The sequence below is a fragment of the Cyanistes caeruleus genome, chromosome 9 (assembly GCF_971803275.1).
Source record: "Cyanistes caeruleus chromosome 9, bCyaCae1.hap1.1, whole genome shotgun sequence".
NCBI classification, from domain to species: Eukaryota; Metazoa; Chordata; class Aves; order Passeriformes; family Paridae; genus Cyanistes; species Cyanistes caeruleus.
Genome location: NC_141709.1, coordinates 7,840,286 through 7,867,309, shown reverse-complemented (window position 1 = coordinate 7,867,309; position 27,024 = coordinate 7,840,286). Strand labels below are relative to the sequence as shown.

The following is a 27,024-nucleotide window of genomic DNA, read 5'->3' as shown; positions in this document are numbered from 1 at the left end:
TCCTGTGAGTCAACACCTCAGGCCCTCAGGTCAAATACAGCATGTGGAACTCGCAGTTTGTGTTCATGTGGTTGGTCTCACAGCTAACAAATACCAATTTATCCTTATCTTATTCCAGTGGATCTCAAATGCCATGACCCAGCATGACAATATCTTCCTTCTCACATCATAGCAGGAGATCTGTAAGAATCCATGGTCTCCAGCCCACCCACAGAACACAGATGTTCACTCCTTCTTGTGGGCCAGATCCCAGGCAGCCTCTGCAGTACAAATCCTAGCACAGTCCTAGTTCCCAAAATAGCACCAACAATTTTTTTTTTTGCATTACAAGTTAGATTTTTATGCCTTCTTCCCATCTGCTCCCTAATAATTTTCTTACTGCTCTCCATTTCTGTATCAAAAGAAATAATTCTTTCCCCTTTTTTGTCTGTTTCTTTTGTTGGTTTGGTTTGGAGTGTTTTTATGTGTGGCTTTTTTATTTTTATCCTATAATATTCTAATATTCCACCCCTTTTCCCCCCATTTCATAGATAAAGTAGCAAGTATCATTGATTCCTCTCTATGGATATCAATCAATATATTGGAATAAAGTAGAAAGAGGAATTGGAATGAGATGATTTTGTCAGGAAAATTAATCCACAAACACCTGGGGTTTATGTCCAAAAAGGAGACAGAGGAGTCCTTTTACTTTTTTCTAATAAAGGGAGAGGCCATGGGCCATTGTCCTGGGGTCTCTCTAATTTTTGGAGGATGCAGCCTCCTTTTTATCTTTTTTATCCTAATTCCTGGCTGCATGTCCCTTCTCTCTTTCCCCATTGGCTGAGGTACGTGAGAGGTACAGGCTTCCCGGAATGCCTGATACCCAAGATTCCCCTCTAATGTACAACCTTCCCTCTTAATTTTTAATTCTTATTGAATTTATGGTTTTTCCCCATTGTTTCTTTCATCTTTCAATATCCAGTTTCATTTATCAGCAAACCCACAGTTTGTAAAGGCAAATACCTTCTTTTCCATTCATCAATCAGTGGAATCCTTCCCATTGTTTCTGTTATCTCTCAGTGCTAGTTTTATCTATCAGCAGACCCACAGCTTGTTTGTAAAGACAAATCCATCATTCCTCTCAATCTTTCAGGTCCCTTCCAACCCAAACCATTCTATAATTCTATAGATAGAAAAGAAATTCCTCCCTGTGAGGGTGGGGAAGCCCTGGCACAGGGTGCCCAGAGAAGCTGTGGCTGCCCCTGGGTGCCTGGAAGTGTCTGAGGCCAGACTGGACAGGGTTTGGAGCACCCTGGGAGAGTGGAAGGTGTCCCTGCCCCTGGCAGGGGGTGGCACTGGATGGGCTTTGAGGCCCCTTCCAACCCAATTTGCTCATGCTTGGTCCTGGACAGCCCTGCAAAGGACAATGGCAAGCCCCCTCACTGGGATGAATCAGTGTATTTTATTACTCTACATTAATTCTACACCATTAGCAAAATATTTGCTTCCTTTTTCAGATCATAGAATCACAAAATCCCTAAAGCCCATTCAGTCCCATCCCCTGACATGGGAGGGGAACCTTCCACTAGCCCAGGTTGCTCCAAGCCCTGTCCAGCCTGGCCTTAGACATTTCCAGGGATCCAGGAGCAGCCACAGCTTCTTTGGACAACCCTGTGCCAGGGCCTCACCACCCTCACAGAGAACAATTCCTTCCCAATATCCCATATAAACCAATACTCCATTGGAATATTCACCATTATTTCCTCTTTTAATTTCCCAGTTTCAATTGGAGCTACGTGAACATTTCAACCATTTTTGAAATTGTGTTCCTACAGCTCATCTCTGGAGTTTTTCCTTTGCCTCCTGAACCATGTGAGTTCTCCTGTGGTTTAGTTTGCATCTTAAAGGGGGAAATAATGGAATTCTTAAATTTGGTAGAAAGAAAACTTTTTCCCAATGAGCCCTGTATTTTCATTTCATAGTTCTTGATCCTAAACTTAGTTTTGCATATGTCATGTATGGAAGAGCCTCGGCATTTTTCAGTGGGCCCTCTATCCTGATTTTCTAGGGCAAATCTCTGGTGAGTGTGTGTATAACTGTAAATTAATCCTCTCTGCCTTCTCTGGCTCAGGAAAAGGTCTTTACACTTGGGTTCTTTGTTTCCCAGCAGCTGTGGGAACAGATCCTTTATCATATTTTATTTCTCTGATGCATCCAGATGGAGTTCTGTGATCATGAAGGCATTTGGGAATGATTTGTAACCCAGTCAAATATTAAAGAAATTAAGCCTAATTTTTTTCTGGGAATTTGCAGAAGGTGCTTCCTTTCTGATGCTTCTTTTTCTGCTCTGCAGCCCAGCTGGAGCTGGAAAATGGTACAAGCCATAGCAGAAAATGTCATCTCTATGGAAACTTCCAAACCCAATGGAGGATGATGGGATCAAGTTTACAGAATGATCAATATTTTATTCTGAGCTCATTTCTAAGTGAGGCAGGATAAATTAATTTCCTGATTGGACAAGCGATGCTAAATTCCAGATACAGGTGGAAACTCTTGAAGTGGACTGAATTGAGGGGTGGAGTGCCTGAGGCTGAATCCTCATGTGAAAGAGGGACTGGAATAAAGACAAACTGCACTGGGATATGTACCATGGAATGGTATCTGGTAGGAGAATAAAGGAGCAGCATCACCTCTGGACAGGCTTTAAAAGCTCATAGAGGTACAAGAACCATTTATTTTCTCTGCTGACTTGAGTGCCTAAACAATGCAGGATTGTGATTTTCCCCTCTCTTCAGCCACTTAATTTCTGTTCCCTTATCCTCACCTCTGCTTTTTTATCACTTGTCTCCTGATTAAATTATTATTCCCCAGTCCTGAGATCTCTCACTCTTGGGCAGATTTTTATTTTTTTTCCCAGACATGCCTGGGCTTATTGTTCCACGTGGAACCAACTACGATCCATGACCAGCAAATGGGCTTCTTGACATTCTTATTCACTTCTAACCTGCAATCCAATTTTCTTTTATTTATCTATATCCCAAAATTATTTGGTTCCCCAGTCCAGTCCAGTCCAGGCCAGTCTAGTCCAGTCCAGTCCTCTTTCCTTATTTTTCCATGTTTTCCCTTTTCCTCTAAAAGTGAAAGTCATTGCTTTCAGAACTGGACCAGCTCTGCTGCTCTTCTATAAAGCTAGCTGGTCTTTGGTCATAGGGAAAAAAAGTGGGAAGAGGATGGAGCAGCGATCCATCCAGCGGCTGTGATCCGGCCACACGGCCAGCAGCCGGGGACACAGCAGCACTTGCCTCAGGGAACGGGCTCAGGGACGGCGGCAGCAGGCCCCGCAGCAGGGGCAGAGAGCCGGGCAGCTGCCCCACACAGCCCCTGCTGTCCCCCCAGCCCATTGCCCAGCCAGCAGGAAGATCTCGGGCTGCGGGCAGGTTCAGGAGGGGTGGCACTCCTGGCAGAGCCACGGGCTGAGGAGGGGTCCCGCTCTGAGGAGCTCAGCTTGGGCCCACCCACGGAGTGGGCAGAAGACACAGACCTGGGCAGGAGTGCTGACCAGGAGAGCATCTCAGGGTCCCTCCAGTCTGAGCCACTGCCAGATGACACCGAGCCAAGGAGGATGGCTGGGGAGGAGAATAACTTTGTGCCTCTCCCATGTGAGGCTTGGGTAGAAGACCAAGACCAAAGCTGGATGAGTGAGGGAGAGAGCTCCTCATGGTCCCTCTCATGGATGTCATCGGAAAAAGACCATGACAGCGAGGAACCGACTCCCTCAGGATTCCTGATAAGTGAGTCAGGGGCAGGGAGCTGGGGCTCTAAAGTCTGCCCAGCCATAGAGGATGGTGTGGATCAGCCACAGGAAGCCCTGACCTGCCCACATCACATGAAACCCCTGTTCTTTCACTTGGGCACAGGCACTGAGGAAGATGCAGAGAGGGATTTCAGGGAACTGGAGGATGCTGTGGGGACCAGTTGGTGGCAGGAAGAGTCGACGAAGTGTGAGAGGCTCAGATTCCAGCCTCTGCAGGGCCTGCGCTCAGCTGCAGCTGTCCCCATGCGGTGGCTGTCCCACTCCAGGAGGGCGCTCTGGGCTCTGTGCAGGGCGTTTGGGACGTCCCTCAGACGCCTCATTCCAGTGCTCCAGTCATAGAGGTCATCCCAACCATTCTCCAGCTAAAACTGCAGGATCCCACAGTCTGCCACGCTGGACACTGCCTGTCCTTGGGTTCACAGCAAAGCAGCTGCTTGGTTTGTGTTTGCAGCCTCAGGCTCCTGCTTGCTCCCAAATGAGCAATGGCCAGGAGATCTGTGCAGAGCTGCCCGGGCTCCCTGACCAGGCCTCGCAGGAGCTGCAGCACACGGGGCGGCAACCCAGCCTTGCGAGGCTGTGAATCTCTTGGTGCTCACACAGAGGGGAATGGTGTGGGCTGAAAGGCTCTGTGTTTGCCAGGGTGTTCAAAAGGCAAAGGGAAAATCCTCCTGGACTCAGGCAAAGGGGACCTGCAGCTCACTGAGGTGAGTGCTGAGCTCCTCCAGCACCAATCTTTCATTCCCAGGCATTTCCCAGCCTGGTCCATGTGCCCAATTTCCAGCACCTGACAGGAGCTCCTGTATTTATAATCTGAATCTCTGTTTTTGCCCATGAGGCAGAGTCCTGTTCAGTCTCACAACTACTCCTGCTTTTAGACTCCCTGCCCCGCCTGTAGCTCCTCGCTGAGGCATTCATCCAGTCAGCTGTGACAAACTGTAGTGAAGCCAAGCACCAGTGAGGCTGTCTTTATTACTCTCTGCTTCAATTATTTTGCCGATTTGGTGTCATTGTAGGATTCTGACTGTGCTGGGCTTTGGTTGGGACCAACTTTTTACTCAGATTCTCTGGAGCAGTTGGTGTGGAAGGTATAAATTGGTAAGGAAGTTTGCCAATGCAGATTCCTGAGCACAAAGACGGAAGAGAGAAGGAACTGAACTGCCACAGAAGTGGCTCAAGCAGTTTAGATTGATGTAAATGATTACTGTAAAGGAATTCTGTGTAGCTGACTAAACTGCATCTTTCTGATTTCAAAAGCATAGAAAAGTACTGGTAGGGCTTAAGCCAGAAAACAGGATTATGTGGGTGCAGCCCTCAGTCCTGAAAAAAGGCACCTTACCATGAACTCTTGGGCACTGAGCCACTTTTGTCTTTTGGAAACAGTGTATGCAGAACAAAGTGGCTTAATTTGGTCCTTTCTTATCAAAACCATAGTAACTTTTATTCTAGAGCTATCATGGAGTTGTGGAATGGTTTGGGGTGGAAAGAACCTTAAAGCTCATTCTGTGACATGGGCAGGGACACCTTCCACTATCCCAGGGTGCTCCAATCCCTGTCCAGTCTGACCTCAGACACTTCCAGGCGTCCAGAGGCAGCCACAGCTCCTCTGGGCACCCTCTGCCATGACCTCCCCACCCTCACTGGGAAGGATTTCTTCCCAGTGAATGGAGTCTGAACACCAGGTATTTCAGGTTGGTTCCTTGGAGGATTTAATTGATAACCTGTTACATCACAGAAGTCATCAAAATCTCTGTTTTCTCTGAAACCTCTGTAAAATTCATTCAATTAATTGCTTTCAAGTTTAATGGTTTGTTAGTCCTCATCACTCAAGGTTTGATTGAAATGGATGGCCTGATGGTTAACAAACAAAGTTCTGTCATTTTTAGATATTTAAAATAGTTCTGCCAGATTCATAGGCAAAGATTTATCTTAGAGAATAACATATAGAATTTTCCCTATGTACTCCAGAACCCTTTTTCTCTTTTTAGCCCTTTGGCAGGGACCATACTCTCTTAAGTGAAACCTATTATCTCTAACACCATGGCAATAGACTTTGATTGGGTTACTGCATATCACAGAGAGGTTAAGGAAAAGAAATTTAAGCTGTTCAGTAAAAATATATTTTAAAAAATACATAAGGAGGTTGAATCTCCTGAGAATGGCTTATATTTTAGGGAAACTTGGAGAGCACTTAATGTAAATTATATTTTAAGATGCTTTCTGAGGTTGGAAAGCTTGACTGTTCCTGAACATTAAATTAATTAACAAATAATGACAACTCTTACAAAGGGTTCTCCATTCAGCAATAGATCTTGATATAATTAACATGTCAATGGGAATGGCTGGAGCTGTTCCAGGGCAGGGTCAGGCTGGATTTCAGGGAAAGGTTCTTCTCCCAAGGGTGGTGGGTACTGCCCAGGCTCCCCAGGGAATGGACACAGCCCCAAGGCTGCCAGAGCTCCAGGAGTGTTTGGACAATGCTCCCAGGGACGCACAGGGTAGGGTTGTTGGGGTGCCAGTGCAGGGACAGGGGTTGGACTGGATGATCCTTGGGGGTCTCTTCCCATTCAGGATATTCTGTGATTCCATGAAGCACACTGGCATAACATTTATGCAATCTTATTTTTTAAACTTACTTTTAATTCTTCTGTGTTCAGAGCTGTAATGGACCTGTCAACCTTTACTCTATATAGAGCCAAAACCTTCAGTCCTGAAAACCTCAGAAACTATTCTTATAGACATATCAACACCCTAAATTAGCATTGTCAATGCAGTTCTGTCAAGGCAGATTTGAAAAAAAAACACCAAACTCAAATTATAAGGATTTAAATTTTGTTGCTATGTAACCACTTTGCTCTCCTCATTAGAAAATTAGGGATATTGCCAAGCTATTCTTGTACTGATGAAAAAAGTATAGCTAATCTGAGTGGTCCTTTTTCTGCTTTCTAAAGAAAGCAATAATTAAATATAAGAGAAAACTGTAAGAAAATCAAGGAAATGGGACCTTTAGACTTTCAAAAAAGAAGAACAAACTTGAGGACATGAACTGAAGTTCTATACAAACACTGGAAGTCAGACCTGTTTGCAAACAGGTCCAAGTTTACACGTCTTGTATACTATATGCAAACATACGATAAAGTTCGCTATACAACCTTTAACAGAAAAGGAAATGCAGGAGAATTTTTTTTTTAATGCCCTTTGTTCTAAAAAAGTATATTCTGCATAATTCTCAAAAAAATTCTAGCGTTTAGACAAGGAAAAAATGCTAGTAATAACTAAATTTGTAGACATTATTTTATGGTTTAAAGTAGTCAGCTCCAAAGTTTATAGCAAAAATCAAGTCTTCTTTTCTTACCTGAGCTACAAGTTTTTTAGTGTAGCTCTCTTTTGTTACAGGAGTCTAGAAATTATTTTTTATATTCTTTTTTTTTTTTAGAAATCACAAGCCACTTCCAAGAGGCGGACTTTCAAGCTTTAGTTATTTTTACAAAAGAAAAAAAATAAGGGTGAAGGTTTCCATTTGTCTTGTTGCCTTCAGCACTCAGCACTTCTCCTGAATACTGACTTCTCACACCCATCACCCTCTCCAGCAGCGTATAAAAATAGTATGGTGCTACTCTTTAATGCTGTTCGCTACTCAGCCCAAAGAAGTAGCATGTTTTGCTATTTATTTCCAGCAGAAGGAAAAGTGATGTTATAGATTTATTCTTTTTATGTGCTCTTTACAGCACTACAGCTGCACCACTAAAATACTGCCTTCTCCCTCTCCCCACAACCCCAGGCCCCAGGAGGATTGGTTATTAACTCTAAATGAGTACTGCAGGACTGCCTTAAAAAGATTTCTGCTCTTGAATGTTGAGATGGAATGAAAATGGAGTGCTCCTGGGTGCCAAGAATTCCCACACAGCTGTGCTGTGACCGGAGCAATGAGCAAATTAGCCAGGAGGGTTTATGGGGGGGTGCTATGACTCCATTTTGGCTTCAGTTCCCACAGTGACTATTCCCTGAGTCAGTAACATTACCTGCAATAACCACATTTGCTTTTCATTTGAAGACTGAGATGATGAAAAAACATCCCATTGTAATTTCCACTCCAAATCACATATTTGTCCCTAGTAAAGTTGGAGGGACGTGAGAAAAAAACCCATAAACTTTGAAACTCATTTCATGCCTGCTGAAAAATTGATAGGATAATCTTGTAGCTTTGAAATCAGTATAGAGCACACTTGGTGTTTATTGCAGGACCTGAAATTAAATTCATTTTCAAAAGTTTTATGACAAAAAAATTATGCACTGCTATTTGCAACATAATTGCTAAAAATTCCTGGGAATAACAGATTGCCATTCTCCAAGATTTTCTACAGAGGCAGTGGCAGCAGCTCTGCATGGGGCACAGCATCCCTGAAGCCTGTGTGCAAGAATGGAGGTGGAAACCAGAACTCCACAGAATTCAAATGCCTTGTGTTCTCCTGGCAGGAGCTACAAATCCACATGGCCCTGGGTGTGCACTTCAGCCTTGATCACAAACCACCTGTTCCTCAGTCTTTGTTAATGATGTTTTTCCCTTTTTGTCTCAAAAAGGACAGACATTTTACTTGGATTATAAAAAAATTACCTTCAAGCTGTACTCCAACAGGCAGAGATCTTAATCTCAATAATATTATTGCAAACATTAGTGGTAGCTAATGGAAGAACCCAATAAAACATGGATATGTGCTCAGAAGGACATTGGAGGGATCATGAAACATTTGATTGGATACAGCAATTTTTGCTAGTCTTTATTAGATTATAAAAATGAGACATAGAGTTACATAATCCATCCATCTAATGAAAGGGAGACAAACAACACAGAAAGAGAACCTGGAGTGTTCTTCAAAAGGAGGGCTTTGACCTTTTCCCAGTACAACTGGGAAGGGTCATTGAAACCAGCATACTATTCTTTGACCAAAATATCAGTGTGACTAAACCTTTGAGCAGCTCTCAGCCCTAGCTGGGCTCTACTCCAGTGCCATTAGATCTCACAGTCATGGACAGATGCAGGAAAACACTGGATATGACTTCAACTGAAAATGAATTTTGTGACTGCATTTTCTTCTCTTTGCTTTCATCATTTTTTCTTTATTAGCTACTTCTTTTTGCAAGTATTATATAATTTTATGGTGCAAACATGCTCTTGTCTCATGTGTATAATCCCTCCTTAGCACTGGCTGCCAACTGCAATCACAGAATTATGGGAAATCCAGGTAATTCTTTCATCTCCTTGGATAACAAAGCTGACATCACCTTGTCCCAATCCACATATTTTCTATTTGGTTCTTAAATTTTATAATTCATCTTTATGCTTTATCAAAAATATCAAGTGAGCAGACAAGCCCCTTCTACTGCCTGACCACCCTTTCCAGGAAGAAATTCCCCCTGATGTCACACCTAAAGCCCACCCCTGATGAGTATCATGAAATCTGGTAACTCTAAAAACAACTAATTTCTGATAATGGTTGCAAGACCCTGGGAAAACATTTCAGTTGATGCTTTTAGAAAACTGCACTTTGGCATCTCAGATTCTCTGTATTCTCAGTGTAATACTGGCAATTTCAAACAGGAAAAGGTGATAAAGTAATAAATGAAACATGCAGAGTTACTCTCACACACAAAAAAACCCCAACCCAACCAACCGAAGCAATGACTGTGTAATATTTAAGACTGCAGCTCTATCCCTGCAGGTGAGGCCAGCCACCTCAGTCAATTCCAAGTTCCAGGTAGAAGAAATGGAGTGAAAAATAGAAAATGTAGCACAGAAATCCTAACTTACTAACTGAATGGATTTCTTTATGTCTTATTAGACAAAAAAATGGGAGGTTTTTTTTTTTTTTCTGAGTGGCTGATTAAATGTCTCTGTCACGGAGAGTGGCAGGATTGAAGGAATCTGAGAGCTTCCAATTATTGGAAACTGAGAGAACGTCTTATTAACTGAAAATGGCATCATTGCTAATTCAAGCTTTTCTACCAAATGCTCCAGGATTTTTTCAGCAGGAAGAGACAAGTCCTACAATCAGAGCCTTAAAAGAAGTGGTGTCAGAACAATTTTGAGTCAAAAGTGCCTTCCAGGTTGAACATATATGTGATTAATTACTTCTGTTTATAGTTTTTGTTGGATTTGATTTGGAGAGGGTTTTTTTTAATATTGGCTTTTGGAGTTTGTCTATTCAGTACACAAACAGAAAACGTTGGTTTTTAAGCTAGATTTTTTATTTTACTTGAAGAAAACAAGAACCCGATAGTAATAGGAGAAAAAGAGCTGAAGTGTAAATATGCATGTTGGCAATGTCTAAAAAGCATCCCAACACTGCTCTCACTTTTTAGTGACTTCATACTGTCAAGAGAAAGCTTGTTAATTGAGATTTCCAGGATCTGAGGGTCAGGTGGAGGATTTGATCAGGAAAAAATACATTTCAGCCTCTCATGCTTATTTTTTTTTTTTTTTCTGGCTGGTGAATTAAAAATTACATTTTTCATCTATTTAGTCTCACTATAGAGAAAAAGCATCTCGTGAATACTTCTTAAAGTAGAAAAGATTAAGGAGAATTTGTTTTCTTAGCTGGGGAAGACATGAGCAAAAACAAAGAAAATATATAAGGAGAGAAAAGAGAATTTTAAAAAATGGAAATATTAAGAGGACAAAATTCAAAGATTTATTAGATCTAGAAGAGTCATAGAAGATAATTTTTAAGTTAGCAACATGTCTGAGATTAATTAAGACAGGATCAAACACTTTCCCCTTCACATTTCATGTAGGGAGATGTGAGCTGAAAGGTAGACCAGGAAGGGGGAACATCTCTTTGAGGCCTTCCCTCCCTCCCTCCCTTGCTCCCTGGGGTACTGCTGCTTTGTGGGTTTTGCCTCTTTCATTCTGTTTATTTCCCTTTGGCACCGTGACTGGGCTTGCTGGCTCACTTTTCTGCATCCCTGCTGTGGGGGAGCCCAGAGCCAGGACCCGGGAACAAGACTTGGTCCTCTCTGCACACCCTGACGCAAGGATCAGCCATGGCTGGGGGTGTGATTCCCCACCCAGCCCTGCTGTTCTCTGCCGCTGATTCAGAGCTTCTTGGCTTTGCTGTACCCCAACAACCATCCCCCTCTGGGCTCCTCCTACAGTTTCTGATACATTTCATTCGGATACTCTGGGATCTGCTCATCTCTGCCATTCCAGCTGCCGCTTCAGAGGTTCCTGCTAGAGCCCATTTCACCCTGCGGAGGGGCCCCAGGACCGGCTGTCCGCCGTGAGTTTGCAAAGGAAGCGCCATTTCCATCTCTTGGTGCCGGCTGTGCCGCCATTACCACGTGAGGGAGATGCGGGCGGGCACAGCGCCCCCTGGCGGCGTGGGGAGCCATGGCAGCCATGCCCGGCCGGGAGCCGGCAGCGCCCCTGGCGGCCGGGAGCGGAATTGCAGCGAGGGCAGCGCCCCTGGCGGCCGAGAGCGGAACTGCAGCGAGGGCAGCGCCCCTGGCGGCCAGGAGCGGAACTGCAGCAAGGGCAGCGCCCCTGGCGGGTGAGAGCGGAACTGCAGCAAGGGCAGCGCCCCTGGCGGCCGGGAGCGGAATTGCAGCGAGGGCAGCGCCTCTGGCAGCTGAGAGCGGAACTGTAGCGAGGGCAGCGCCCCTGGCGGCCGAGAGCGGAACTGCAGTGAGGGCAGCGCCCCTGGCGGCCGAGAGCGGAACTGCAGCGAGGGCAGCGCCCCTGGCGGCCGAGAGCGGAACTGCAGCGAGGGCAGCGCCCCTGGCGGGTGAGAGCGGAACTGCAGCGAGGGCAGCGCCTGCGGCCAGGAGCGGAACTGCAGCGAGGGCAGCGCCCCTGGCGGCCGAGAGCGGAACTGCAGCAAGGGCAGCGCCCCTGGCGGCCGAGAGCGGAACTGCAGCGAGGGCAGCGCCCCTGGCGGGTGAGAGCGGAACTGCAGCGAGGGCAGCGCCCCTGGCGGCCGAGAGCGGAACTGCAGTGAGGGCAGCGCCCCTGGCGGCCGAGAGCGGAACTGCAGCGAGGGCAGCGCCCCTGGCGGGTGAGAGCGGAACTGCACCGAGGGCAGCGCCCCTGGCGGCTGAGAGCGGAACTGCAGCGAGGGCAGCGCCTGAGGCCGGGAGCGGAGGGGCTGGGCTCCTGCTCTGCTCCTTGCTGCTGCTGCTCTTCTTCTTTATCTGTCTTGTTACACACACTGTAGAGAACTGGTATTCCTTTTCCCATATCTTTGCCTGAAAACACCCATAATTTCAAAGTTATAATCATTCGGAGGGAAGTGGGTCATACGTTTTTCATGCAGAAAAGGAAGGTTCCTGCCTTCCTTGAAAGACACCTGTCTTTCAAACCAAGACACTGATCTACAAAAACAAATCACAAGTTGCAACTTAAAGACAGTATTTAAGCATCTCTTGTGCAAAAGAGCTTTCTCCTCAGCTTTTCCCAAATTTTATAGCTGAAGATGAGCAGCAGCTTTCCCGTGTCAGTTGCTACATACACAGCAGGTAAAACGGATTAATGACTATGTGACAGGCATACAACACTGTGTGGTGTTGACAAGCATCAGCATTTAGTGCCAGCCTGTCCTTGGATGGAGCAGTTCTGATCTCCGCTTCAGATTTATCAATGCAGAAGTGATCTGATCCCTTCCAGGCACAATCATGCAAATGGCATGTGGAACTGGAGTGAGAAAATCCCTGTCTGTCTCTTTGTGCTCCTCCTTCCTGTTCAGCTCTCTAGGAACATGTTGCTTGCAAGAGACAACAGAATTGCTGGGAGCCACAGAAAATGAAAAATTAAAACTGAAGGTAACAAGGAGAGCCAAAATGGATGTTGCCCACAGGGTTTTTCTTGTGTAACTTTGCCCACAGGCCAGTGGGGGCTGGGAACAGTTACTGGAGGATACACAGATGCTCAACATCATCTGCACCAGTGAAAAGGCCTCTCTGCTCAGAGTTCAGTTGGAATAATTTATTAGCACCCCAATCAGCATTTTTACCCCAGGCACTCCTAAGCAGCTGCTTGGTATGTAATGAGCACTTAACTGCACAAACATATCTTTCCATCTGCACTTGTAAATAAATCCGTGCGGCAGGATGCCCAGTGCTGGTGCTGTTGCCATAAATCAGAACCTCCTCTTTAGTTTAAGGTAACAACAGAGATTTTCATTGTCAGAAGTTTTTGTCTTTATATAGCTCAATGAATAAGTTGGTTTGTAGCACTCAAAAACAAACTGTGTGTGAAAAACCAAGCAAGAATCAGAATTCTTTCCTGTTACATGTAGCTTTGCTTTACAACTTAAGAAAAGAAAGTAAAATAAGTAGAAGAGATATGGGGACGGGCTGTGAGGGTGGTGGAGATCAAATTAATTTTTTAACATAGTAATGTAAGGCTCCTAATCTAGAAAAGAAGTGCCAGGGGTGAAACATTCAGTGGTAGGAGGAGAAAAAGGGTCAAAATACAAAATCAGAGAGCAGTGATTTACCAATATCATTGCAGCACATTTAAATACACTAAGGGGAAAATAATTTTTTCTCGGGCTGCATAATGACACTCGAGAAATATCTGTGGAAACATCCCGTGGAATCTAATGCTCTAGAGAGTTTGGAAAAGCTCATAGCTGGAAAGAGTGCCCTTCCTGTTCAGTCAGATGATGCCTCTCAGCCTGGAGAGCCCAATGGGCAGACTGGTACCTTCCCTTTCTCTGTGCTCCTGTCCAAAACACAGCAGTGCATTACAGAGATATTTGTTCTCATTTAACAAAGCTTCTCACATATTTTTACTTCACCCATTGAATTCACTTGGTAAATAAAGCCTTAGTTCCCAGTACTACATAGAGAACCCTAGATAAATGAAAGTTGAGTTTTAGCTGAGTTGTCAGTAAATGTGAGATAGATTTGTCTTTGTGGTTTTTACTTCAGACAGTATTTCAGAAGTTTGGGGTTTTTTTATTTAAAAACTGACTGTTATGTTTTGTTGTGGTTATTTTTTTTCTTAATCCTCTATTATTGTTGTGTATTTTGATCTTTGTTTTGCCCCTCCACCCTCCCAGAATCTAGTTATAATATGGAATAAAATCTTGTGGAATTTTATGGATCCAATAATATATAAACTAATGCAGAGAATAAACGAAAAGGGAAGGAACACTTGGTATAGCACAGAAAATCTGAGAATAAATAGACCAAGTGCAAAGATCAAATGGATAGATGCAATTGGATCATTCAGGGCTTTTTGAAACCATTAATTTGGGCACGAGAAGGATATTTCTGCCAATAAAAAGAATGGGGTTTGGATTGGAAGATAAGAGAGCAAGCAGTCATAAACAGCAATGAGCTGTTCAGGAAGGCAGTGACAATAGAGTGGGAAAAAAAAAAAAAATAAAATATAAGCTTGTCTTGTTCAGAAATCCCTTAGGGTGATGAGAAACTGGAAACCTAACTTCTACTGGATTCCAATAGAATCTGGGGCCTGTGTTAAGAAAGAAGTACTTGTATCTCTTATATCTCCAGTCTAAGATATAAGATATAAGATATAAGAACAAATAATACTCTAAAAGATAGGTGATTATGGTGAAAGAAGAATGCAAAAAATTTTTCTATGTAAATGTAATAGAGAAAAGAAAGAGAGGGAAACAACCAGTGCAGATGGGAGTCCAAGAAATGCTATTGCTTTGTTTTGGCTAAACACAAGGAAGCAGATTTATTATTGTTTTTGTATTTGAAAAATGCATTATTCCAGTGATAAAAGGTAAAATTGAATTTTCTGACTGAGATAAGGGGACAGCTTTTAAGGATAGATGAAGGTGCTATGTTCTGAAGGTGCTATGTTCTGAAGATATTAGGAAGAAGCCTTTTCATGGGATTATGAAATGTACTTTTAAATTTCATAGAGGAGTAACCTGGGCTGGCAAACAGAACTTCAAAAGTCCTGACATGCAGAACTGAGGTAGGTCCAGTGTCTGTTTTGTGCCAGAAGGAAGACAGGGATATCAGGCATAGGGAAGAGTGGAAGTGGACACCTTCCACAGTCCCAGGTTTTTCCAAGAACCATCCAGCCTGGCCTTGGACACTTCCAGGGATAGAGAGGCAGCAGCAGCTTCTCTGGGCACCTTGTGCCAGGGCCTCCCCATCCTAAGAGGGAACAATTTCTGCCCAGTATCCCATCCAGCCCTGCCCTGTGGCAGTGGGAAGCTGTTCCCCCTTGTCTTGTCAGTCTCCCTTACTTGTCAGCTCCTTTAGGCACTGAAAGGCCACAATGAGGTGACCCCAAAGCTTCTCTTCTCCAGAAGCTGAACTGAACAAGCCAAATTCTCCAGTCACAAGAAAGACATGTGAGAAGACCCCAGAGTGCTACAGACCTGGGAGTCTAAACTCAACACATGATAAAAATATGGAGAATGACACTGGCTGCTATTGAAAGGCCATTGTACAATCAATATGGGCCCCCAAAGGGCAGGACCTGCCTAACTGATCTGGTCCCCTCCTGTGTTAAGGTCACAGCTCCATGCCTGAAGGAAAGACACTGGATGTAGTTTTCCTGGTTCTTAGTAAGGATTTTGATACTGTCCCTCACAGCATCCCTCTGGCCAAGGTGTCCAGCTGTGGGATGAGCAGGTTCATGATGCACGGAGTGAAGAGCTGGTTGAAGAACAGATGTCAAAGGATTGAGGAGATTTGGGACACATCTGGCTGAAGAACCCTGGAGGCAGGGGTGGGAGGTACTAGCTGTAAGAAGTGGCTAAGTACCCTTGTTTTGTCTGCTTTGGAGAAATCGAGGCTGAGGGGTCACATCATGGATCTCTGTAGTTTCCTTGGGGGACATGGAGAGGGACACGCTTCTCTGGTCTCCTGGGACCCAGTGCCAGGAGCTGTGGGAATGATTAAAGCTGTGTCTGGGGAGATCCAGAGTGGATATTAAGAAGTACCAAGAGGGTGGTCAAGTAGTGAGCAGATTTCCTTAGGAGGTGGGGGATGCCCCAAGCCTGGCAGTGCTTAAGGCATTAACACAGTGCCCTTAATAATATATTTTTGATCAACCCTGAAGTGCTCAGGCAGTTAGAAAAATGATCTTTGTTGGTCCCTTCTGTTTGGAATTATTCTCCTCTATTCAATTTGATTTAATTCCAAAACCTGTATCTGTCATGTTGTTTATGATTGGCAAGGTACTCCAGGTGACCAGCTTTGTTCAGCTGGGGCTACAGGGATCTAATCCCATTATAGATACCTTGTCTAGTCTCAACAACTGTAACTGGAGGGCTTGAACAGAAGAAAAACAAAAGGGAAAAACAGTTTATGAATAGTCTCAGGAAAGGCATATTTAATCTGAGTAAATGCTGTCTCCTCTGCTGAATGTGGATAAATAAATTCTGTGGATTACCCAAACACTCTTGTTCATTCAGTTTTCTTTGACTCACATTCTGCTGTATTTCAAAGGGTTCAAGTTAAAAACAAGACAACTGCAACGTAATATAGATCCAATACATAATGATATTGTTATTGTAAGAATACTTTTAAAAATATATTTTGTTGCATAGTTAAACCTACAGCAAAACACAGCTGATGGCTATTGCAAAGGTAAATAAAGCAAAGAACTTGGCTTTAAATGACTGCAAGAATCCACTGTTGACTAATCTTTAACAATATGAAATGGAATTTAAAACTGACATAAATGCAGAGAAAGATCCTTTATGGTGGTATGGGCTTGGCTGTCAATAAGGATACAGCATTCAAATATTTATTTTTTTTCAAAACAAATGTCATAGAAAAACATATTATTTGAGGTGAGGTTATTTTGATTTATTCTCTTCAGATCATTGGCATATGGAGCTGACTCTTAACACCTGAAGGCTGGGTAATAAAGTGTATGGCACATGATAAAACACATTAAAGGAAGATAATGAGAGTAACTATGTGTTTCAGTGGCCATGGTCTAAATTGTCATCACATAAATTATCAGGGCAGCAATCTTTACTTACAAACTCATACAGGTACTGGGGGTGTGTAGAAGGCCAAAGAGAAAATGCTTGGAGAGCTACAACCAATTAAATAATTGACATTTTCCTAATATACAGAGACAATTATGGATCATCCCTTATTATGATCCAGGATTATTTACTAAAATTAACAATTTCTCAATACATTTTAACCCCTGCTTCATCTTTCACAACCCTTTGAGATGGGCACTGAAAGTTTTGCATACTCAACTGAAAAGAAAGAAGGGCATGAGCTCCTCAGATACTGTATTTTGGGTTTTTTTTTAAACAAAGAATGAAGGAGTGCATAGGAATTCCAAATGTGCACACAAACAAGGCTCTTTCATGTTCATACAGGCAGAACAAAAACAAAAAGAAGAATCCCCGCAGCAACTAATTCTCTGTCCTCTCATGATGAAACTTAGAAAAAGCAGAGTCAATATCAGAGAAGTCAATTCACAAAGAAATCTCCTACTGTCCAGTGGTGTTCTTTGTTCATGGAGCTGATCAAAGTCCTCGGATGGAAGAGGTAGCAGCAGCTGTCAGAAAGCAAAGCCCTGTTTCTCTGCCTTAGCAGCTAAAAACAGTGAGCATATTTCACTTGATCTGTCCAACATCCAGGTTCCCTTGTGTGACCCAGGGAGGCTCCTAAAAACCCACAACTGAAAGTTTTGAGTAGTGATTCCATTTAGGTTTGGGCTCCCGTTGTTACAATCACCTGGGATTGTACTGCATGGCACAATATAAATAAGTTCTTGTTCCACTGCTGGACTGTGGTTCAACCTGAAGGAGATACATCCACCCCCAGAGCTTGCCTGGCTCTGAAGAGTCTTTGTTTAATCAAAATTTCCTGTGACTTGATATTTTTTGTTTATTTATGTATTATATTTACAAATAAATAAATAAATACATCAGTTTTCCTGTAACTGAAATTCCTGCATTGTGGGAGACTGCTCAGCCATTACAGATTGTTTTGAGGAGTGGGATATTCATGTTTGTGATCTTATGTTTAAAACTCATCTTTTTCTCTGTACATCTTTTGCCTGACTTGCATGGAATCTACTTTTTTGTTGGTGCTCTCACTTCTCCTCACAATTCAGAATGAGCAATCCTTTAGTAACTTATCACTGAGTAGTAGTTTATTTCTCATTTATACTTTTTATACTTTATACTTTTATATATATTTATAATTTATACTTTTTATACTTTTACTCTACATCTATGAATGTGTGTATAAATGTAAAATATAAACTTATATTTTACATACATACATATATACATATATATATATATATATGGGTCTTGTCTAATACTTTCTTAATAAAAATTGTCTTCTTATAAAGAAAAAACAGAAGGTAAATGTAAGAATTTTCTCAAATTATTCTACCAAGTAAAATGGTCACAAAATCATTGATATCCACCACAGGAACTACAAAAGCTGCTGCAATAGCTCTGTCCACCAGACTGCCCTTAATTCCTGGGAAAAGTTTAGGAAAGAGGGAAAAATGGAAAAAAAGTAGAATGGGACAGTATTGTTCATGAAGAAAGTGCTGGAGATGAAAACAAAATTACACTTACACTGAGCTTTTCTTAGACAACATTAAGCCTAGGCTTAGAATTAATTCTAGACCAGGTTCATTATTTTTTCTATGGTGTTTCACAATTACAGAAACCTTTAAACATTAACATCTTTAAACATTAGCAGATGAGAGAGCCCCAGTGAGACATCAGAAATAGGCTTTTAGCTGTGCTGCTTGACACAGGCAGCCTGGCCCACTAAAGCAGGAAGCTAGAACAAAATCCCAACCTCACAGGGACATATGCATGGAACAGCAGCTGAAAGAACCCAAAGTTCTTCCTAATAAGACTTCATGTAAAAATAAAATAAAATAAAATAAAATAAAATAAAATAAAATAAAATAAAATAAAATAAAATAAAATAAAATAAAATAAAATAAAATAAAATAAAAATAGTTAAAAATTTAAATTGGAATTAAAATTAAAATAATAGGTATTCTGATTTTTTTCATTTTATCAAGTATTATTTTGCATGTCTGTAGCCCAGCGTAAGGTCAAGGCGCTCAGGGTGAAAGAAAATGTGTTGTACAATCTCCTTGACATTCCTCTCACAGCTGAAATCTGAGCACCTGATTTAGGTATGTGCTTGAACCAGGGATGGAAAAAAAAGAACTTTGCAGTTTGGAATAATTTTTTGTGCTCTTATGGGTCTGTTTTAAAAAACTTTCACGAACATCTGCCTAAGACATATGAAATGTACTTAATTATACCAGCTGAGTTCTTTTCAATAAGAAATTGGAGTTAATCAAGTCTGCCATTATCTGCTGAAGATGCCAGAGGCTTCCTTGTTCTTTTATTCTTCCTTCTAAACTGGGAGAGGGTGACTGAATCTCCTTTGTATAATTTTCTGTTGCTGCCAGAATGTTTACAATTTATCCTTAATTAACCACAAAATGATTCTGCAATCAGTGGCAAAGTTCAAAACTGTAATAAGTAGGCTTTTTGTGAGTATATTTTTAAATTAATTCATTGTGGTTTGTTCTCAAGCTTTCTATGGTTTGCAGAAGTGGAAAAAGCTGATGAATTTATGCATAATCTGGAAGGGATGATGTACCAAATCACAGGGTCAGGGAATCACAGGATGATTTGGGTTTGCCTGGAATTGTTCCAGGCCAGGTCGGATGGGGCTTGGAGCAACTTGGGGTAGTGGAAGGTGTCCCTGCCCCTGGCAGGATTGGGACTGGATGGGCTTTAAGGTCCCTCCCAGCCCAAACTATTCTGGGGTTCTGTGATATTTCAAAGCATCAAGAATACATTTCTAAGTCTATCAGAAATGTTCTAAATTTGGATACAGATATTTTAAACAAAGAACATTGTGGTCGGTGTTAGGAGCTCTGACCAACAGCTGAACACTGAGAAACACAGAACAAATGCTCTCTAGTGGAAACAGAACATTTTTGGCACATGCCTAGAATTAAACCTCCCAAACAGCTTTTTTCATTCTTTGTATGAAGCTCTCTGTGCAGTGGATTGGTCAGGCTAGGATACAGCACCTGGAATTGGCTGAAAATTATCCAGGTTGCATTAAAACTAAAGTAAGCAGATAATTATCAGATGTCCAGGTTAGTGTGAATTTATATGAAAAATATCCAATATTTATTTCCTGAGATACAGTAATAATTTTTGGCTGAAATGAACCATTATTGGTGCATTTTTTCTTGTTTTCTGTACTGTCAGAATACTACAAAACAGTGATTATTCATAACAGTCTGAGCAAATGCAGAGGATACCAAGCTGAGAGGTGCAGTCTGTACAGTCGATGGAAGGAATAACATCCAGAGGGACCCCGATGGGATCCTGGATAGTGGGTCCATGCAAACTTAATGAAGTTCTAAAGGTCTAGAGCAAGGTCCTGCATCTGGGCAATGGAAGTGAAGACTGGGGGATGATGGGATTGGGAGCAGCCATGCTCAGAAGAACTGGGGGTGTTGGAGGGTGAAAAAGTGGCCATGCCCCCAGCAATGTGCTCAGAACCCCCCTGCCCTGGGCTGATCCCCCAGTGTGGGCATCAGGAAAGGGGTGATTCTGCCTCTCTGCCCCTCTCAGGTGAGACCTCACCTGCAGAGCTGCCTCCAGCCCTCGAGCCCAGCACAGGAAGGACATGGAGCTATTAAAGCATGTCCAGAGCAGGCCCACAAAAATGATCAGAGGGCTGAAATAGCTCTCCACAGGCTCTGAGCATCCTGATCCTGTGATAGATGTCCCTGCCCATGACAGGAGGGATGGATTAAATGAACTTTGAAGCTCCCTTCGAACCCTAACCATTCTAGGATTCTGTGATTCTAAACTCCTTCATTACTTGTGGTACTTTGTGCCATTACTTTTATACCAAACTGCTGTAATGCTGCTCTTACTGAGCACTATTTTCTCTTCCAGAACCCCAGAGTTCTTTCTTCCCTCACTTACACCAAATTTCGTAGTGTCACAAACACCAGCAAATAATGTGGAGCCACATGCAAGAAGTTTCAGATAATTTTTCTGTCTTGTTTCTATCTTTTTTAATAATTTTTCTCAGCAAGTTCTCCACAGCACCCAGCTGGTGTTGCCAGTGGCTTAGAAAACTGGAACTGTCTATGTATTCAAATGGGAATTGACAGAGGTAAACATTGAAGCAGTCCAAATACATTCTTGAGACATATGCCATTATCATCAAGCTTAATAAAAATAAAAGCATATTTTGAAAAAGCACCCAAACTAAAAGGGCTGGTACATTGATAAAAAGAATAGCCCTTGGCAAGGGCAAGGTGTCTGATGCAACTCAATAATGATATTCATGGGGTGCTTAATGAACCCTATGTTATTGTGATATAAGGGAAAAAGTACAAAAGTGTTAAACGGAGCTTGGGGCTATTTTTCAGATTTCTCCAAGCTTCAATTACTAGGAGTCTGGAAGGATGAGGGGAGGAACAGTTAAAGGAAAAAGAGTTTAAACGTTAAATATAATACTTGGAGTTGGCTGCAAAACATCCATTGGCTTGGACTGCCAAGATTTGGTTACTGAGCAGCTTGTTTTCTGTGGTTACATTTCTAAAACTTCTATAAACTATAGGGAATGGAACCCTTGGAAAAAGGGGATGTGCTGGATGATGCTTCCCGGATTACTCAGCATCATGACCAATGCTTGGGTGTGGGGAGTGTCACCATGAGCAGCACTGGGCCCAGAGGATAGTTTTCCATGCCGTGGGCAAGCACCTTCTCTTTACAGAATACCCTGAGCTGGAAGGGGCCCACAAGGATCATGGAAGTCCAGCTGCCCTTCCCAGCACACAGAAGCACTGCTGGCTGGGGCTGACAGGACTGTGCTTTGCTCCTGGTGCTCCCTCACTGCTTGAATTCATACCCCTGCTCACACCCACAGGTTCCTCAGCCCCTGGAGTTGACTTTGATCCTGTCCAATATTAAATATCTATAAACTGGGCTCCTTCTCATCCAGTCTTCAACTCCAAATTTGAATATTTCCATATTCTGGTTTACTCCTCCACTAGCCCAGCCAGCTGGTGCAGTTGGGAGTTTGCTGATGAATCATGCACAGAGATGAACAGAGTGTGAACTTTCAAGAAATATTTGAAACTTGTAGTAGTTTTTAATGTACTGGGGGAGGTTTTCCTGGATATTGGGAGAAGGTTCTTCCCCCAGAGCGCGATCAGGCACTGAACAGGCTCCCCAGGGAATAGACATGTCCCCAACAAACCCCATGTTGCCAGAGCTCCAAGAGCATTTAGACAACCCTCTCAGGGATGCATAGGGTGGGATTGTTGGCGTGTCTGTGCAGGGCCAGGGGCTGGACTTGGATGATCCTAGCGGGTGCCTTCTGACTCAGGAGATTCTCTTATTCCATGTCATTAACCAGAAACTCTCCCAAAACAGAGGGCCCTGCAATCCACATATCCTTGCATCCAGATCTCCTTAGACAAGCACATCTCTGTGCTGACAACTTCCTATTCCTTCACCAGGAGCATTCTCCCACTGCAGACTCATCATATTTAATGCATTACACCTGCTACTCATGAATATTTTACTCTGTAGTAAACACTGGCAAGAAGAAAGCCCAGAAGAAGCTTCTCCCAACCTGCAACTGCAAAAAATGCCAGCTTTGTCTTGCTGCCATGCCCTTATAGCTGGAACTCCTTCCTGGAGTTAGTAAGGGGGTTAATATTTGCAATTATTTCTAAACCTTTCTGTCCAGGTTACCAGCATGTGCATTGTGTGTGCTGGTGAGGTTCTTTTCAGGAAAAAAAAATATACATATAATATGTATTCTCTACAAATAAAAAGCTACATTGTTGGGTAATAAAAAAAGATGCAGGGCCATTGAGTTGAGCAAAGAGGTGTTGACTGAACCATGAGAACTCTGCTTTGAGGTTTTCCACTTGTTAGATGGAAGTAAAGTTAAGAGGTCTGTTATAAGGGATTATTTCCATGATATTCCTCTAAGCTATGGCTTGGGGGGAGCTATCCAAAGATGACTGTCTACTGTGGCTGATCTCCAATCACTCTGTGCCTTAGTCCCATTATTTTTCTACATGTTTTTCCCATTCATCCCATAATTTTGCATAAAGCACATTTGTCAGTTTACACGTCCATATGGAGTGCAGGGTTCAGCTTATGAAGAGGTTTCATTTTGAGACTTGCACATTACCCAACTTAGCATGAAAGTATTTTCTCTTCCTGACAAATGTTAGATTGGAAAGATACATTATGCAGCAAAGTCCAGGGAAAAATGCCAAATCTGCAGGAATTTAGCATCATGAACATATAAAAGTGACTAAAAAATAACTGCAACATTTATACTCCCAACTTGGAAGTATGGAAATAAACTTTAACTTAGAACCAAACAGCTTCTGCCTTCAAGGAGTCTGACATTTGCATCCCTAATAGTCCCAAGATTTCTAACAGCAAATCCAAACAGCCCTATCTGCACCCTGAAAAGTGAAGATATAAATACAGATACATACAGACATATGTTTATATATTCATTACTTAGGAACAGTTTTAACTGCTCAGAGCCCATGGCAAGATGAAATTTTTCCATGAGTATTTAAAAAGAGCTGCAAAATGTGTCATCACCGATGTAATGCTGATCTGTTTCATGCCTAATAATCACATTTAAATAACTAGATATTTCCTAAACAGTATTTCCCTTAGAGCCTTTTAAATGCAGTTATGTGTCCAGCAGCGCTGGCAATTATTACCCAGAAGAACTTGTGAAATATATAAGGAAAATAAACCCCCAAATATTAAACATTGGCAACAGCACCATAACTATCCAATTGATTTCACTAAGTATTTTTTAAAGTCTTGTTGCGATGATTTTTTTCAAAGATTTTTCTTCTGGTATTTTACTATGGAGACCCATTTTATAAAATGAAGCAATGAAATTACATGTTCATTTCCAATAAATTTTTAGGGTAAATGATCTCAACTAAAATGAAGATTTGATATTTGTTTTGGGGTTCATCCTTGATACAGCCCCTAGATGACCTGAGGTCATATAGTGTATCACATATTTTACAGACAATCTCACAGTCACTGAGGTTGGAAAAGCCCTCCAAGGCCATCAACTCCACCCTGTGTCCGATTCCCACCTTGTCCCCAGCCCAGAGCACTGAGTGCCACGTCCAGCCTTTCCCTGGAAACCTTTGTGGTGGGGACTCCAAACCTACCTGGGAAGCCCCTGCCAAGGCCTGACCACCCTTTCCAGGAAGAAATTCCTCCTGATGTCCAACCTGAGCCTCCCCTGGCACAGCCTGAGGCCGTTCCCTCTCCTCCCGTCCCTGTTCCCTGGGAGCAGAGCCCGACCCCCCTGGCTGTCCCCTCCTGTCAGGGAGTTGTGCAGAGCCAGAAGGTCCTCCCTGAGCCTCCTTTTCTCCAGAATGAACCTCCTCTGCTCCCTCAGCTGCTCCTGCTGCTCCAGACCCTTCCCCAGCTCTGTTCCCTTCCCTGGACCCACTCCAGCCCCTCAAGGTCTGTCTGGTCATGAAGGCCTGGAGCTGGGCAGAGAACTTGAGGTCCCTCAGCTGTGCCAGCACAGGGGACAGTCACTGCCCTGGGCCTGTGGCCACATCAGGGCTGGGACAGCCCAGGGGCCATTGGCCTCTTGCCCACCTGGGCACACCTGGGCTCCTGTCCAGCCTCTGTCACCAGCATCCCAGGGCCTTTCCCAATGGGCACTTTCCAGCCATGTTAAAAACATGCCCTTGGGAGAAACAGTCCAATAAGCCCACAATGGGGGTTAATAGTGACTTTGGAGAAAGATGGGACATACAACCTGTGTCAGAGAGACTGCAGGGGGAAAAACCCAGTGTGACTGTAAAATATATAATTTCCTGGTTGTTTGGAATAAAATGGGGAGAGACCACCAGAGTCTGCCAAGAGTTAGACAGACATATGCGTAAAATAATTGTTTAAACCAGTCCTGAAGGTCCAAGGGAAGCGTATGGGGCATCCCATGATGTGAAAGCTCAGAGAGAATATGTATCCACAGACCTGTGAATAACTTGGAATGGTGAAGGGAAGACTGCAGCAAAAGGGAGAAGAAAAATTCCCCCCTGTGAGAGGAGGTGTACCTGGATATTTATGTTTAACACCCCAAATATTGAGTGCACATGGATGGTTACACCTAAGGTGTTTAGAAGTTCTGTTGTGCCCTCCACTGGGAAAGTAAATTAAAACCTGTGTGCATTAAGATCCTAAAGGTGTGTCCAGACCTTGCACTCCTCACCATGGAAGTTTATTCTCCAAAATGACTTCAGAGTTTTTCAAAAGTAGAACAAGAACATTCAGATCAACATTAGATGTCAAGGAGAAAATTAGTTTCAGGAGTTAGATCCTTGGAAGAGTTCTGGACCAAGAAAATTTTTAATCAACTAAATATTTTCAATTTGACATGTAATTAAATGCTTTATTTCATTTTAGACCTAATTAACTTTTAAAAAATCAATTAAAAATGAAAACGCTACTTTAAAATGAAAGGGGATGTTTCATTTAGAAATGCTGAAACATTTCACACAAAGCTCCTCTTTTCCCATATGAAATTAATGACTCCATTTTATCTGTGCTTTTTGATAGCTTTGTTCATGCAAAATATACATTTCAATGAACATAACAATCTTCAAAAAGTTGTTCCCACCTCTGTAGAGGCTCACATTAAGTCTTCTCAAGAAGTTCATATTGTCTTTGCCCTAATTGCCTAAGTTATGTCACCACTACCTGGGACTACATATGAAAAATAATGCTCTAAAAGTTATTCAGATGTGACATAATATTTGGAAAATATGCCCAAACTAATAGAAGTTTATTATATATTTAATTTTTTTTGCCTTTTATGTATAAATCTTAGATAAAGTTTAATGTAAATATCTGATTATGCAGGCTGGAGTCAGGGACTTGTAAGCGCAGAATGCATCGGCAGCTTATCATTGCAGCCAAGGATCAGAGCAGTTTTCAGCACACTGAAAGCTGATGGTAAGTTCTGTCTGCACCTGGAAACTGCAGTATTATAACCTGATGCAGATTTGTTTGAGTTCTTGCTAAATATTTATGGCAAAGTGCTAGAACACAATATACAGAAAAATTACATGAGTTTGAAATGCTATTTCCAAAAGATCCAGACATAATTCCATGTGCCTCGCTCCCCCTCCCCTCCAAAAAACCCAACCTAAAATCCAAACAACATGAACTCACAAAACAGATGGATCAAGCACTCAGTGGTCTGCTCTAAAATCAACGGAGAAGAGATTTGCTGCTGGAGCAACTGTGGAGAACGACCTGGGGGTCCTGGTGGACACTGAGCTGCCCCTGAACAGCAGAGTGTCCTGGGGGACACAGGTCCAATGGGATCCTCAGCACAGCAGGGCCAGGGAGCTCCTGGAGCGGGGCCAGCGGAGGCTGCGCAGCTGAGGAAGGGCCTGGAGCATCTCAGTGGCCAGGAAAGGCTGCGGGAGCTGGGGCTGCTCAGCCTGGAGAGGAGCCCCAGCTGAGAGGGGCCCTCAGGCCTGGCTGGCCCTGGCTGCAGGGAGGGGCAGAGCAGGGCCCGGGCTCTGCTCCGGGGCCCAGCAATGGCACCAGAGCCACGGGCAGGGCCTGAGCCCAGCAATTCCCCTGCCCAGGAGGCAGAGCTTCTGCCCTGGGCACTGCCCAGCCCTGAGCAGATTGTCCAGAGAGCCTGGGGAGTCTCCTCCCTGGGGATATTCCCGAGCCCTCTGGACACACTCCTGGGCCCTGGGCTCTGGGATGGCCCTGCTGGAGCGGGGAGGTGGCACCACATGAGCCACTCTGGGCCCTTCCAGCCTGACCCATCCTGGCACTCTGGAACTGCTGTTTCCAAGCCTTCCATGAAGGTTATACCAGCTCATACCAATCCATTAATGACATAATCATCTCTGGCTTGCTGTAAGAGTTTTTGTTTCTTTGTGACATCATTAAGTAGACTTCTCTGGGTGTGAAAATGATCGGGAATCCTCATATTAAATAAATTAATATGAAATTGTTAAATTAATATTAAATAATTAAAATAATAATGAATCTTACTAAATCAAGAATCCTATCCTTGTGCTGGCCCACACTCTCAAGTGAGGAAACACCTATGAATCTGGAAAAGCTTGGATTTCATATACCTATTTCTTGTCAAAAGGGGAAATTGCAAAAAGAAACTGAAATTAAGGATAATGAACTTGTGTT

General features: G+C 43.1%; 2 protein-coding genes across 3 annotated transcripts in view; both read right to left on the bottom strand.

Moving 5' to 3' along the window:
- LOC111932472 (uncharacterized) overlaps positions 1 to 26,758 on the bottom strand; it is a 50,122-nt gene extending 23,364 nt beyond the window's left edge. The window contains exon 1 of one of the 2 annotated variants that reach the window (XR_015274095.1): positions 26,029 to 26,588. Coding sequence is in view for 1 of the 2 variants with exons in the window: in XM_086842780.1 (XP_086698906.1) it covers positions 26,029 to 26,680 (652 nt within the window). In the remaining variant the exon portion in view is untranslated. Of the gene's footprint in view, positions 1 to 26,028 lie in introns of both variants that reach the window. The other variant, XM_086842780.1, reaches the window with a different exon arrangement.
- Positions 10,257 to 14,386, bottom strand: LOC147651486 (uncharacterized). Its single transcript, XM_086842779.1, has 2 exons — positions 11,621 to 14,386; positions 10,257 to 11,544 (listed from the first exon to the last, which is right to left on the bottom strand). Exons 1-2 carry the CDS (start codon positions 12,063 to 12,065, stop codon positions 11,006 to 11,008), a joined length of 984 nt encoding a protein of 327 aa, XP_086698905.1. The 5' UTR covers positions 12,066 to 14,386; the 3' UTR covers positions 10,257 to 11,005.
- Positions 26,759 to 27,024: the final 266 nt, after the last annotated feature.

Bases quoted from the DNA above. Each gene is read 5' to 3' on its own strand.
- LOC147651486 (XM_086842779.1), bottom strand. From the start codon at position 12,065: ATGATTATAACTTTGAAATTATGGGTGTTTTCAGGCAAAGATATGGGA. The intron at 11,545-11,620 runs GTTCCGCTCCTG...CCCTCGCTGCAG, and splicing joins GGGGCGCTGCCCTCGCTGCA to TTCCGCTCTCGGCCGCCAGG.